This window comes from Hemicordylus capensis, chromosome 14, assembly GCF_027244095.1.
Source record: "Hemicordylus capensis ecotype Gifberg chromosome 14, rHemCap1.1.pri, whole genome shotgun sequence".
NCBI lineage: Eukaryota > Metazoa > Chordata > Lepidosauria > Squamata > Cordylidae > Hemicordylus > Hemicordylus capensis.
Genome location: NC_069670.1, coordinates 18029183 through 18044080, shown reverse-complemented (window position 1 = coordinate 18044080; position 14898 = coordinate 18029183). Strand labels below are relative to the sequence as shown.

At 51.4% G+C, this 14898-nt stretch overlaps 1 protein-coding gene and 1 long non-coding RNA gene across 7 annotated transcripts in view; both read right to left on the bottom strand.

Annotated features, from left to right (window-relative positions):
- Positions 1–299: 299 nt before the first annotated feature.
- Positions 300–4275, bottom strand: LOC128336974 (uncharacterized). The gene is made up of 3 exons (XR_008312137.1): positions 2653–4275; positions 2332–2471; positions 300–2079 (listed from the first exon to the last, which is right to left on the bottom strand). It is a non-coding gene; the product is annotated as an uncharacterized LOC128336974 (long non-coding RNA).
- A 9165-nt stretch (positions 4276–13440) lies between these two features.
- Positions 13441–14898, bottom strand: part of ARHGEF11 (Rho guanine nucleotide exchange factor 11) — a 59641-nt gene continuing 58183 nt past the window's right edge. For all 6 annotated transcript variants that reach the window (XM_053278068.1, XM_053278072.1, XM_053278073.1 and 3 more), the window contains one exon: positions 13441–14873. In XM_053278068.1, coding sequence (XP_053134043.1) covers positions 14827–14873 — 47 coding nt within the window. In that variant the 3' untranslated portion in view covers positions 13441–14826. The remainder of the gene's footprint in view (positions 14874–14898) is intronic.

The following is a 14898-nucleotide window of genomic DNA, read 5'->3' as shown; positions in this document are numbered from 1 at the left end:
GGAGTGCATTCGATAGGCCAGGAGTAGCTACAGAGAAGGCCCAGCTCCGAGTTGCCACCAGACGAACCGGTGGTGACCAGTTTCCCAGTTTGGTGGCCAGTGCTCCATTCCCAGTCCATCAGGAATCCATCAGCTTCCTCATCTCCTCAGAAAGTATGCTACTTTGGTAGTGCACTGTGGAGTATATTACCCCAAAAGGGTTTATCATGAGGCACCTCCTGTTTCCCACCATTGCTCTTTATCGCCTTCAAACAGGGAGACACACAACTCCTCGGAAAAAGCCATGTCCAAGGACCAGATGAAATGAACAACTTGAATTTTTTATTTTTTATTTTGCACAACAAAATATAACAGTTCAACATTCAATTAAACCGTCAATTAGGTTGAAGAAAACATTTCAAACATGTTTTTTAAACAAAAAATGGAGGGGGTGGGGCTCAATTTCTTTTTGCGTTTCCGCCTTCCTCCAAAGGGCAGCCATTGATCCTGCCATTCCTCACAAATGCCAGGCACACAATTTAAAACTGGTGGAGCTGACCCCTTTAACAGCTCATTCCCCGAAGGCATCAAGGTGCAGCTGGTGAGGGGAGGCATTGACTATTCCAGCAGGGCTGGCTGTGCTGGAGCTTCCCAGCAAAGGGTGGGTTGGGGAGTGCAGAAGGAGGCACCAGGATGGGATTATTTGAGACTGAGGGCTCCTCCATGTCTCTCGCCAGTCCTGGCGGTGTCCTCCTCAGTTCATCTGCAGTCCTCCAAAGCACCACCACTGCCTGGTGTGGAAGAGCTCATCTCCGGGTCTTTGGCACTTGAGGCCACGCCCCCTTTACATGTGATCGCACAAAGGGGGCGTGGCTTCGAGCTCCAAAGAGCCGGAGCGAGCTTTTGAGTCATTTCGGGCAGGCTGGCTGCCTGAAAGCATCTATTCTTCCTTTCTCTCCCTCTCTGGAGGGAGAGAAAGGGGAATAGACGCCTTCAGGCTGCAAACGCTGCTTGAAATAAATAGCAAGTGCTCCGCGGGCTCTCAGTGCAGGAGGGGCGAAGCACTCCCGGAAGGTTAGAGTAGACGACGAGGATGACGCCGAAGCAGCCACTGCAGGCAGGCACTGCAAACAAATGCGCCGGAGCCGAGAAATGGGGTGGTGGTGGTGCCAGGACCAGGGGAGGGGGCACACACACAAAATTTTGCGCTAAAAAATTTTTTTTAAATGGAAAGGCAGGGGTTCGGTGGGGGCACTTTTTGGCACCCCCTATGTGGTCAAACAGAGTGGCGCCCAGGGCACGTGCCCCCCCCTGCCCCCCCATCATTACACCCACGTTCCCCACACAGCCCGAACACTGAGTGTGCTGACCAAACCCCCCTGGGCCAGTTCCATTAGCACACCCCAGACTTTACCTTGCTCTGCAGCTGCAAAGACAGTTACCCAGTTTAAGGAAACTACCTTAATGGAGGCAACCACCTTCATAGATGGAAGCTGAAGATGGAAGATGGAGCTGAATGACCATCCCACTCCAAAGGCAATCAGGATCACAGAATCCTATGACCAGTAGTAAGGTACTGGCCGTGCTTTGGTTTGAATGCAATCTCTGCCTCAGAGATGCCCAAGCACCCAGGGGGCAGGGGAGTCACCCCTGACTGTCCGCCCCTTCCTTCTTCCTTCCCCCACCCCCAAATCTCAGGCTGAAGTCCCCTAGTTGGGAAATTCCTCGGCCACTTGGCCCCGGAGTCTCACCTCTAGTCAGGACACACGCAAAGCCCTCCTTCACACAACATGCAATCAACTTGTGGACACCTCACTGCCACAAGATGGTGTCGATGACTTTTGAAAGGGGATTAGACACATTCACAGAGGAGAAAGCTCTGAATGGCTATTAGCCAGAGTGGCTAAAGAGAGCACAGGCTCACTAGCCTCAGAGCTGGCCTTCCGGTTTTATTTGCAGGTGGGGTGCGGGAAAGCCCAGTGAGGGTAGCCATGCCGGGGAGAAACCTTGGTCTCCACAGGAACACTCTTTTCCCTGGGTTTTGGGGTGGGATGTATTCAATCCACAGCCTACGTCCCAGTCGCAAAGCGCACCTCTCTCCTGGAAAAGAAAGATGCCGCTTAAGTCAAATGCAAAGTATCGTCAACAGGTAAGAGGCAAGGAATGCCAGAAGCCTGCTAATCAGGCAGGCCCAGTCTGGGAGCGGCGGGCAAGCCTCTGCCACTGGTGGTGGTCTTGCCGATGGACTCTGCCTGTCAACCAAGAGGAGGCACTTCCCAGAAGTGGAGACAGCCCATCCCAAAGGGTGGGGGGGGGGACTTTGTTTTCTCCCCCGGCCACGCAACAGGATACCTTTGTCCGGAGAGTGAGAGATGTGCACTGGGGAAAAGAAAAAGTGCACAGATGCGAAACTCTGAAGGGGTGGCGAGGGAGTGGGGAGATCCACAAGGCGGCCTTGCCTTCCCCGGTGGAACAAGGCCCATGATGTTCAGCTGAAAAGAGACACAAACATGGGATGTCAGAAGGGAGCCCATTTGGACCTAATGGTGCCAAGCCCAGCCTGAAGGTGGGAGCCCCAGAACCCTTCGGAGGGGGACCTCCTCCCTCCCGCAACCAAAAGGGCTCCGGAAACAGAGGGTAGCCCAGAGCCCTGATGGCAGCTGCTTAGCTTACCCGGCTGACATCACTGACATCCATGCTGGATTTCAGCAACGAGAGCAAGCGAAGGCTTGACAAGAGGAAGAGACAGTGCATCGTGCTGGCGAGACGGCACTCCCCACATGCCTAGTGGCCGGACATGATCCGCCGTGCCTACATATGCCGCTGCCTTCTCCTGGGCCAGACTCGACCCTGCTGTAACTGGCCGCAGCCGCTTGCAGGCAAAGGTCTTTCCCTAGCTACCCAGGATCTCGGGTCCTCCGTTGGTATGAATGCCTTGTTCATCCGCCGGAATCCTGTAGGGAGGAACGGAAACATTCTTGTCAGCAAATCATAAGAAACTGGAGGATCTTTCGGGAATGCCCGGGGCTGCTGTGTGCTCCCCTCCCAACTCCCCTTTTGCTGAACATGCCACCAAACATGTTTGGTGTCCTGTCGGTGTGGGTCTGGTGGTCCTCCTCCGAAAAGCCTCCTTCTTGGCAGAACTGGGATATTTGATGGGGGGGGGGAGGCAAAGATGACCTTCTTTGTATTCGTATGGTGAGACAGGGAGAGAAATTTATCCCTGACGACTCTCTCCACACCCTACATAATTTCTGTAGACCAAAAAACACAATGAAATGAAATGAGTGGATTCAGGAAGAGTGGCAGTGTGACCCCACCTCATGATTATTCAGCACTGAATAATCACCACAAGAATTCGGCGACTTGTGTTCCCTTTATAAATCTGCCCTTCACTTTTTCTTAACCTAAAAAATAAAACCCACACACATGATCATTAAGAACAAGAACGGCTTTAGAGTCCCTGTCCAAAGCGACCAATTGTCATCCCAAGAATGTCCTACAAACCGCCCAAGTTCTGCTTGATGTAATTCCCCTCAGGATGGTGTTCTCCGAAGTCTCCTGAAAGAGGGGTAGGCCTTGGGCCACCCTGACTAAAAAGGGAGGCCTTAACCAGCCTTACCCTCCAAACAGTGCCATTTTACCATATAGAGTGACTCATTCTCTGCTTGGTGACCTCTAGAGAACAAAAAGCCCCCCCCCCCAATTATTCAAATTCCGACTCTTTTGAGGGATGGAAACCTAGATGATGCTCCCTTGTTGTCTTCTTTCTCTTCCCTCAGGATACACAGCAGCCCTTTCCCGCCTTTCTGGGGTCTGCTCACGGAGGAGCTGACATGAGCTCTTCTGCACCCTTTTTCCTCTCACGCCTTCCCTGCATGCCGCCTAACCTTTTAAAAGTGGCGATCCTTGTTATTTAGCAGGGGGAGAGCAACTGGCCCTATCCACCCCCAGCACAGTACCTCCAGCGGTTGTGGCTGCTGTCATATTGTGTTTCTTTTTTAGATCGTGAGCCCTTTATTCATTAGGAATTTGCCTCATATTTTAATTTGTTCAGCTCATTCCAGCTTCTTGACTGGAAAAGCCTCCTTTCAATACATGCCATTGCTTCCCCTACTAGTTGCCTGCAAGCCCCCTAACCCACCACTCCTTCCCTCCTGGATCCTCCCTTCAGCCACCACCCTTCGTGTCATCTTCAGGGCTCCATCATGCCATTTGTTACAAATGCCAGGCAGGGCTGTCCTTAGGACATGGCAAGCAGGGCGACCACCCCAGACCCCGCTCTTTTAACCCCAGTTAGAATTAACTGGAAGGGCCCCCCCCCACTGGCTGATTTGCCCCCTGCCCCCGCACCCCACCAAGGCTCTCTAAGGACAACCCTGATGCCAGGAGAAAAGCAGATAAGCATTTTTTTAAAAAAATTAATACATGCTTTGCCTTCTAGCAGCTTGCGGTCTAAGACCTCTCATTTACAAAACCAAACCCAAGGGAAAAAAACACAAGAAGAGATCGTATTTGATACAAACATACTACCCTGTAATTAAAGGGAACGAAGGAAAGCAGAAACGTTAAAAATGGTTCAGACTTCCGGTATCACTTGCAAGTACCAGCCCTCCTCTAGCAAATAGGTAATATGTACATTTTGTTCGAGTAGATTACTTTATTTTGCTCTCGCAAAAGGGGTCTTTTTCAAATCAGTGCGTTGGTCTCATCTCATCCAAAGACGAAACAACTGAATCCTCAACAGAATTCATACGGCATTCTCTTCCAAAAGTAGCCCACGCTACCCCTACCTGTAAAGGGGTCAGTCAATGACTTTGTGGAAGCAAAAATGGGAGGAGTCACTATTAAGGAAAGATTAAGAGAATGAGAGGATTCCTGCAGTTCCGCCAGGATTTGGGACAGAGGCGTATCTAGGGAAAATAGCGCCTAGGGCAAACACTGAAATTGTACCCCCTGTCCAAGCATCTGACACCCATCTTTCAGATAATTTTACCATAATATCAGCTGAAAAATACAAGTCAAGCTCGTTAATTTTTAATATTTCAAAAACTATTTAGCAGTGGACTTAGCCAGACCAAAGAATGCTGGAAAACTACAAATTTCAGTATGTGGGGGCTCATGAAATACCCAAATACTATGTGGAGATGTACTTGGAAAACTAAACAGAAGTGCCTGTCTAATTCTCTACTATGCATTGTAGCATCACCATTACATAAGTTTTAAAAATCAATGGAGAATTTGACTTTTCCCAGATACTCTGTAAATAATTAAAGGAAACTGTGTCACTTCTTGGAATATATTCTAGTCTTTCAGAAAGACAGTTAAAATGAGAGAAAGAGAGCAAGAAACTCCCAGTGGGCCTTAATATTAAGGGTTTCACACTGATTCAAAGACAAACTCACCATTAATAGTCATATTAGCAAGACATCACATTTAACTCACTTATCACAAGAAGCAAAGTAAGAGCAAATGAATACAATCCTAGCTCTTAAGCGTCAGCTCGGTATTCACAAGCCCTGATTCTCTGTACATAGTGCCAATCTGAATATGTGTACAGTTTCTTTTATTATTATTATTATTATTATTATTATTATTACCCGTAGGCCCTTTGGGGGGCTTCCTAAAGGCTGGGAGGGGTTGCAAAGATTCCCCCTCACCCCGCTGGCCTCGCAGGGACTATTTGAGCATGTGCAGTGGCCGTTTTTAAAAATAATCTTTTTTTTTTAAAAAGCCAATGAAAACCAAATGGCCACTGCGCATGCTCAAATGGCCTCTGCAAAGCCTGGCATGACCTAGAGCCTCACAGAGGCCATTTGAGCATGCACGGTGGCCATTTTGTTTTTGGCAGCCATTTTTTAAAATTAATTTTACAAAATGGTGCCCCCCTTCAAGTGGTGCCCGGGGCACGTGCCCTGCCTGCCCCACCCCTAGATACGCCCCTGATTGGAATCCTGTGTGAAGTGCTTCCTGATCGCTCACAGGGACTGCAGGGTAAATCTGGCCAATAAATGAGGAAGATCCGGAAGCGGTTAGTTTGTTATGCAAGGGAGTAGGGGCGCTCTCTCACACTCAACACACACGGGGGAGAGAGAGATTTGAGCAATGAATTATAACATAACTTACTTTGTATGTTAATGCAGAACAGAACTGAAGAATAAATTGCAGCCAGGGGGCAGTGTGGTGGGCAAACGGCAGGCAGGCAGAGTCAGAGAGGCAGCACGAAGGAGGTGAACGATGTGAACGTCCCCAGCAGCAGCTGCTCTCTCAACCAAAGCAACCTCCTCCGCTCCACTCCTCGTGTGTGCAGCAAGCATGGAGGGAGGAGCTGAGACAACCGGCATGGCAGGCATGTGCACTCCGGCAGCCAGTGGGAGCGCTCGCCCGCCAGGCGCCTGGACAGAGCTGGAGTCAGACGTTGGCCAGCTGAGTGCCAGCGGCCACAGCGGTGAGCAGCGGGCTTTTTTAATTTGTGTGATGGTGGTGGGGCAGTCAAACTGCGGCCCCTTCAGGATGGTGCCTGGGGCACGTGCCCTGCCTGCCCCACCCTGGTTCTGCCTCTGGGGGGGGAGAAATGGGGGGGGCATCCATTCCCGTTGGGGTGTCAGCTAACTAACCTGAGGGTTCTTCCTGAGCCTCTTGCCGCTCCATTTTGTTTTAAGTAATACAGAGGGTGAGTGAGTCTCCTAGCTTGCTTGCTTGCTAGATAGATTGGCGGTAGGGCACTAGGAATAATGGCGGCGACCCCTTCCTTCCTTGCTCGGCAGCACATGCTAGGCAGCAGCAGCTGAGCTGAGCTGAGCATGCGCGTTTCTGGGTAACGTGCTGCACCAGCAGCAGCCAATGGGTGGGGAAGGAGGAGGCGCCCACGGCCACACAACTCGGCAAAAGGGTGGAGGGCGGGCAGAGGCGGCAGGCAGGAAATACGGCGCTCCCTGGAGCTGGAACAAAGGCGGAATTTTTAAAAAACATTTTTTTAAAAAAATACACTCATTCAAGGAAGCTGGGGCCAGCGCTGGGTGGGGGAGGCACGTGACATGTCTCTCGGGGGGCCCCTAAGCTGGGGGGCCCCGAGACAACTGTCTCCCCTTGCCCGATCATAGTTACGCGCCTGGCTCCGTGACCCCAAGTCCGGGGGATGCCACAGAGGCGGCTTGCCAGGCCTGTCCCGCCGAGGAGGACCCGCATTGGGATAAGCCCCGCTTGGGCTCGGAGGCCCAGGCGAGGCCTCTCACCAGGTTGCCAGGAGCGCGTGCGAGTTCAGCTGGGCTACTTCTTCGGTGTGTACTGCCGCCGGGCCTGCAGGCACTGGCGGGCCTCCACCTTGGACCCTGCCCCGATGGAGAAAGCGTGGGTCGGGGACCCTGGAGGGAGACAGAGCAGGGGCGCGTCACCACCTTCCTCTCCTTCTCCTGGCCCAATGTAGACTCTGCTAACTATCCCAACAAGTTCAAAAGGTGTAAATAACAGCACAGCAGAACCAACTAATACAACAGAAGAACTTTACTCATTGCACATATTCCAACTACAGTTACAAGGTGTGCATAACAACAGACCCAACTAACAACAGTATCGATGAAGAACAGTGAACACTGCACACATAAATAACACAACCAACTATTAAAACAGTATCAATGAAGAACTTTAACCATTGCACACATCCCAACCGTTACAAGGTATAAATAACAGAATTATCACAACAGTATTGATGAAGAACTTCACATTGCACATATCCCAACTATGATATCTCACACCCACCCTCCAGAACTTAAATTCAATGGCTTCTTGCGTGCTTTCAGTTCAGCAAAGTTGTCTATTCTCTTTTGGATATCCAATTTCTTTGCTCTTTCATTTTCAATGGCTATAAGAGCAAGGCCACTGAGTCTTTCCTGCGACGTGGAACTCCTCATGTAGTTCTTGATGAGCTTCAGTTTTGAGAATGATCTCTCAGAAGATGCCACTGTTACGGGTAGGGTCAGGAAAAGCATATATGCTGTGCAGATATCAGGGTAAGTGATGCAAAGGCCACAATTGTCAATCATGAGCAGTTCAGCAACTTCCTTTATGGTGGGGTTTTGTTTTGTTTTGTTTAATCTCTTCTTTCAATAAATTTCTAAACTGTAGCAAGTGTCTTGGAAGAGAGGTCGTCAAGTCCGTGTCATATTTACTGACCCCAAGTTCTCCTGCTTCAATTAAGTCCTCATCAGTTGCTGATGTCAGTGTTGATGGGTGAAGAGCACTGAAGATAGTAACAATTTCATGCAGGCCCTCAAAGCGTTGTTTCAATTGTGAGGAAGCTCTATCCAGCACACAGAGGAACACATTGACTCTAAATCGGTCCTCTGCATTTGTTAGCCTTTGATCCTCAGATAGCAGCTCATCATGAAACCTCTTCACCTTTCGCACGCGTTGCTCCTCAAACACCTGGGATACTCCCCACTTTTCTGACATTTTTGCCACAGCAAGTGAGCCAAGCCTAGATTTGTCGACCCCTGCGTTGACGCCAGGGCAGGACCATGGAAGCTTCTGCATGCAAGCAGGCAGATGCTCTTCCCAGAGCGGATTCCTCATCCCCTCAGGGGCATTTCTGACAGTGCTCACACTTGTAGTCCCCCATTCCAATGCAAACCAGGGCAGATCCTGCTTAGCAAAGGGGACCATGCCCGCCTGCTACCACCAGACCAGCTCTCCTTCAGAACTCTCCACTTGAGAGTTCAGTGTGGACGGGAGATCTGGTTTTAAAACAAGGGGGGGGGGAATATCTATTTTTCATCACTGACATTTCTCAAAGCTGGAGCCCCCAAAAGGCAGAGAATGGGGGCCTCGCGCCACTGACACAAGGGCTGACCCACCTCAGGCCCCCCATGAGCTTCCCAGGCGCTTACCAAAAGCAGGCCCCGCTCCTCCAAAGGCAGGGGTGATGGAGGCTCCAAAGTTGAGGGTGCCCCTCCCTCCGGGGGCAGGCGAACTCTGCCCAAAGGTGGGTGTGGGGGCTCCTGCACAGAACCATGGGTGGGTCGTCCGGTTTCGTGTTTCCTGCCCGCCTTAACAGTGCACCCAAAATGTCAAACTCTTCTTTTTGAAAAAAAGGAGTTCCGCACAGGGCAATACACAGCCGTTCATCAGAAGCATTAACACTAGCAGAGCCAAACAATATCCCTATATTTCTACCCAGTCCCAAGAGGTCCTTCTGGAATCAAGGCACCACCCGCCTTACTGCAGCAAGTGGCAAGGAGTCCCTTCCTCGATGACCTCCATGAGAGAGATGGCTTTTTATGGCAGAGGCTGCCACCCTTGGATGGCAGGGGATGCTAGGAGTTGTAGTACAACATCTGGGTGCCCAAGGTTGGCAAGCTTCTCTTGCTAGAAGGCCATACAAAGCTCACGTGGCCAGTTGCTGGCTTGGCGGTGGGCTGCTGTCCGTCGGGGACCCTGGCGTCAAACATCAGCTGGCCAGTGTCCGCCAGGTCGGGGGGGGTCTGTGTAGTGCTGCTGGGGCCGCTGCCGGAGATGCTGAAGGAAGTGGCGGTTGTGCTGGGGGCTGCCTCTGTGGCGCTGGAGGGGGCCTGGCTGAAGGCGGAGCTTGCCAAGGGGTTGAGGGCGGGGCTCGGGGTGGCCGCGTGGGGTTTGGGAACCGCAGAAGGATGAACCGCAGAGGGCCCCTACTCAATGGGGCAACCCCCTGCCCCCCGCCCACTGAAAAGACAGAGCTGTTCAAGGCTCATCCCCCTTTGCACGCCTGCCTTCGGGGCCTGCAAGGATGGCATCGCTTCCCTCTCCCGCAACTGGCAACGGGCATCCTAGGCTCAGTGGAGCAAGGGGTGGCGAGCAGACCTCCATCCTGCTCCTGCACCTGTCCCCGTTCCAGACTACTCTAGAAGCTCTGGAACACAAGGACCGTCTGCTCGGGAACCCAAGGCCAGGCTGCTGGATCAAGCTCAAGGCCCATCCGTCCAGCCTCCTGTCTCACACAGATGCCTCCGGCGGTTCTCCTGACCCTCAATGGCCGGGGCTGCATTTCATCCGCAAGGACCTTGGACTTGACCAGCCCAAGAGTTCCACCTGCTGCTTTGTGTCCTCCGGGCCTGGAAGGTAGGGAGCAGCTGACCCCCCTGGTTTCGCGAGGCTCTCTCTCCTTGGGAGTTGGTGGCAGAGCTGCAGCTGCCAGGAGGACCCAGAGGGCTGACTCTGCCCGCTCTGCTGCGTCCTGCCACGTTTCCCGGGCTGGCAGCCTAAAAGAGCACAGGGCCCTGGGCAGCAGGCAGAGTGGCCCCTTTGGGAACCGTGAGGACAACGGCTCTACTCTGCTTGCCGGGAGCAATTTTAGTAGCCGCCAATATGTGCCTGAGTGAGGATGTGGACCCTGGGGGACGTTGCGGGAGCTTCCATTCGAGTGGTTACGGGTAGGGTAAGGTATCGTGTGGGGCCGCATCCACATCAGAAGAAGGGAAGCGGGGTTCAACACCTTCTTCCTAGCCCCTCTTCTGGCTGTTCCCATAATGGAAGGTTCCTGGCTACTTTACGGGCTTGTCCTTTGGCCTGCTGGTGCTGCTGTTTAATGCCAGGTTCATCGAGAATAAAATCTCTAGCTAGGATATAATTGTGGAGGAGTGGGCCAACCTGGTTTGTGGAGACTCGGGGCTGGTCACTCCTCGCTCAGCCTAACCTACTTCACAGGGTTGTTGTGAGGAGACACTTAAGTATGTACTCTGGGCTCCTTGGAGGAAGAGCAGGATAGAAAATGTAATAAACAAATAATAAAATAAATAATAAATAAAACACAGATGGGCCATCAAGCATCCGTGAAAGAGGATTCCCTGAAATGGCTTGGAGCTGGTAGTATTGGGGACTATGCAAAGGTCTACGAATCACACACCCTCTTCTCTTCTTCCCATGCCGTAGAACAGATCCTGCTTTAAATAAAACCTGCATAATTGTGCTTCTGCATTCAGAGGGGAGAGATGATGGAAGCAGGGCCTGCAGACCCCCTTCTGCATTTACTGTCGTCCCAGAGAGTAACTGTTGTAAGTGTCTCGGGTAATTCCTAGAGCCTAGGCTCAGCTCTCTGCAGTGCACAAACTGGCCACCAGAAGGCACCCTTTTGCCACACCAGCAAAATGCACTGCCCATTGTCTTCCTAGAGCCAAGGACGACCTCGCTGCTTGTACAAAGTGGCCACCGGAGGACATCCTGTTGCCACACCAGCAAAATGCTTTGCCCACTGAGCTCTCTGGGTAATATCTTATAGCTGACAGTGCTCACATATACTCACCCATTCAAATGCAAACCAGGGCAGACCCTGCTTAGCAAACAAGACTATTCATGCTTGCTGCCTGAAGATCAGCTCTCATCCTCTTTACTTCTCTCTTGCAGTATCCTCTCAGATAGGGATTCACCCACAGGGAAACTCACACATCAACCTGGTAATATTTAGTTCTATATATTTAGATCCTCACAACAGCCCTGTGAAGTAGGTCAGAGTGAGAGTGCAGGTAACTGGCCCAAGCTAATCCAAATCTCCCCAGTTCTGACTCTGGACTCCGCCTTCTAATTTTTTTTAGCGGGGAAGCAAACTAGTGTTGGATACCTTTGGAGAGCCTGAAATTGTTTAATTGTCAAAATGTGGGGAGGCTGTGGGTCCCAGCCAAGTCCTGTGGACCCATGCCCCAGATCTTTTAGGTACCTAGCAACATCTCTGCAAGGGAGAGAGGAAGACGGGAGGGTGGTAGGATTGCTGTGCAAACTTTGATATTTATAGGTATGTTCAGAATTTCTTATGAAAATACAAAATAAATATACATTCAACCTTTCCCTGAATGTATTCTGGTGCGAAACGTAATGCATTCAGCTAATTTAAATTGCAGGACTGTCCATGCAAAGTTTGGCATTTGCTGGTCCGTGAAGTGTATGTTCAGAAATTCTTTTTAAAATAATTTAAAATTCCAACCTTTTCTTGAGCATTCTGGGACGCAAGGCCCAAAATTACCTACTGTAGTTGCACCTCTTGTGTTCACTATGAAATCCTAACACTCACTTTCAGAACCGCCTATTTAGACATTAAACCTCGGCATAGCATTATTTCAGCCCATGTCCGATTTTCCAGCAGAGTATCTGCCCTTGTACCATTCTTCCTAGTGCAAGCTGCCATAGGAGAACATGGGAGAAACCTCTCAGAAGTAGGCACCGAGTTATGCTCAGTGCTTCTCGTTTCTCCAGCTGGAAGCATAGGGCTACCTCTGGCCAGGGCTGACTTTATTGCCTCCATTTTGTGGAGGTAACTTGCCTGGGGAGTAAGAGGTTGCTGGTTCGAATCCCAGCTGGTATGTTTCTATATTGGGCAGCAGTGATATAGGGAGATGCTGAAAGGCATCATCTCATACTGTGTGGGAGGAGGCCATGGTCAACCCCTCCTGTATTCTACCAAAGACAACCACAGGGCTCTCTGGGCGCCAGGAGTCGACACCAACTCAACAGCACAACTCTTACCACAAGACCAGCTCTTAGCTAAGCAGGGTCCATCCTGGTTTGCCAAGGAAGGGAGCCTCCGGGAGCTGGCCTTCCAGCCACCTGCAAGTGGGATGGGAGAAAGCCAAAGGAGGGTAGCTAGCCATACCGGGGAGAAAACTTTGTTTCTCCCTCTTGCGATGGCCATGCCTTCTTCCAAAGAACAGGGTTGGATAGGAACAGAGGAAGCTGCCTTAGGCCAAACCAGACCTTTGGTCTGTCTGGCTCAGCACACTGACTGGCAGCTGCTGTTCCTGGCACTGACTGGCAGCAGCTCTCCAAGGACTTCCCCAGCCTTACCTGAAGCAAAAACAAGGATTGAACCTGGGGCCTGAATGCAAAGCATTGATCCTCGAACCACTGATCTATGGCCCCGCCGATCGAGGGGCTCGTCAGCAGCTTCTTCATTCTCCTGGGCAAGTGCCACAAACTGGGAGCTGACAGCCCCCAAGGATGCCCCACACCAACACTTGCTGCAGAGTTTCACCAGCCTCACCCCATGGGTGAGCCGAGAGAGACCCATTACAGCTTGGCGGCCACAGCCTATTGCCCCCTACGCCGAGGCTGTCCCCCGCTCCACCAGGGAAGACAATGACCTAATATTTATACCCCGCTTTTCCAAAAAAAAGTCCCCAAAGCGGTTTACAGAGCTATAAATAAATATATAAATAAAAACGGCTCCCTGTCCCCTAAAGGCTCACAATCTGAAAAAAGAAACGTAAGATAGGAACCAGCAACAGTCACTGGAGGGATGCTGTGCTGGGGATGGACAGGGCCAGTTGCTCTCCTCCTACTAAATACAAGAGAATTGCCTCTTTGCTCTGTTAGCAGGGGAGGGAGAGCGATAGGAGTGAGAACATGATTCCCCCCACCCCTGCCTGGCAAAATCACAGATCTAAAAATGAAATGCAGGGACCCAACAGCAGAAAAATCATACACACACACACACACACGAGGTGGAGATTGAACAATATTTTAATTTTTCTTTTCTTTAAAAAAAATCTTTTACCATTAAAAGGAAGAAAATAAAATTGGCTTTGAGCGCATCGAACCGCAAAGAGCAGGCATCTTTTTTATATATTCTATATATAATCATATATATATATATATATATATAATTTTTATATATAATCATATATATATGATTACATATATAATCATATATATAAAATTACATATATCATCATCTCTCTTTCTCTCTCTCTTCTATGCATCATATGCCTGGAACAGTATGTGGGATGAATTCTGGGGGCGGGTGGGTGCTGCGAGAATGGGGCCCAAACCAGGGTCAGCCCGAGAACAGGAGACTGTCGGGCCTCCAGTGGCTTGGCACATCCAGCTCCAGGGTCCCCTGCTTGCCGGCAGATGATCCCCGCCTTGCTCTCGGGTCCTGCTCTTTCCCACACAGCTGCAAGAGGTGGGGCAGCAGCAGCAATCCGGGCAAGCCCCTCCAGACCACCGGAGAGAGGCCGACTGTCTGGGCTCCGTTTCCAAGGCAGGCCTGAGATGCTGAGTCCATCTCCCAGAAGCCAATGCCGAAGCAGAAGACATCACTTCCTGTCCCAAGGGGGGGGCGTGGGGAACCGACCGGCACCTCCGGGCTCCTTGCTCTGCGGCGTGGGCAACGTCGGCCAGACCCACAGCTGCAGGGGCGGCCAGGGGTCCCTCCTCCCCACTCTGCCCCCGTCAGTTCCAGTGGTCACGGCCTTTTTGATTTCCTAGAGATCAGTCAGGGTACGAGGGCAAAACTAAAGAACAACGAACCAACCAACCAGTCTAGCATTATATTTACAAATAAACCAATGCACATACATACATATTTATATCAAATAAAAAGGTCTGGAAGCAGCTGGGTCCTCTCCCGGTGTGGCTTTACGCAGCACGGAGAGGGAGAACACAAACCAAAAAGTGCAATTATACAGAGTATATTCCAGCTTTTCTGTACAGTGGAAACGCCGGTCTGCAGGGCCCAGCCTTCCAAATGGAACATCCCGGCGGGCAGAGAGCGGGGCCTCGCCCCTCGAGGTGGTGCTGGGGCCTGGCGGTCTTCCGCTCGGCCTGCCCACCCTCGGAAGTCCCTGACAGGAGAGCTCCAGATATTCTTGATCCAACAGTTTAAATTAAGCCCACGTGCGCTCTCCTCCCCAAAGAAAAAGCGGCCCAGTTTCTCCTCCTCGGCTTTGCCATCCCTCGCACCGGTGGCTCCACTTCCGGCTTGCTCCCTCCTCCTCGGTTTGAACCGGCTCGTCCCGACACACGGAAGGAGGCGCCCAAGCGGCCAAGGAAGAGGAGGGAGCTCCAGCCCGCGGGCAGGTCAGCCTTCCTTTGAGAAAACCCCTCTCCCTAAAGGGTCACTTCTGGGTGGCTGTCTTCAGAGAGGGCGCTTTCCCCTGGGAGGGAGGGAAGGAGAGAGGG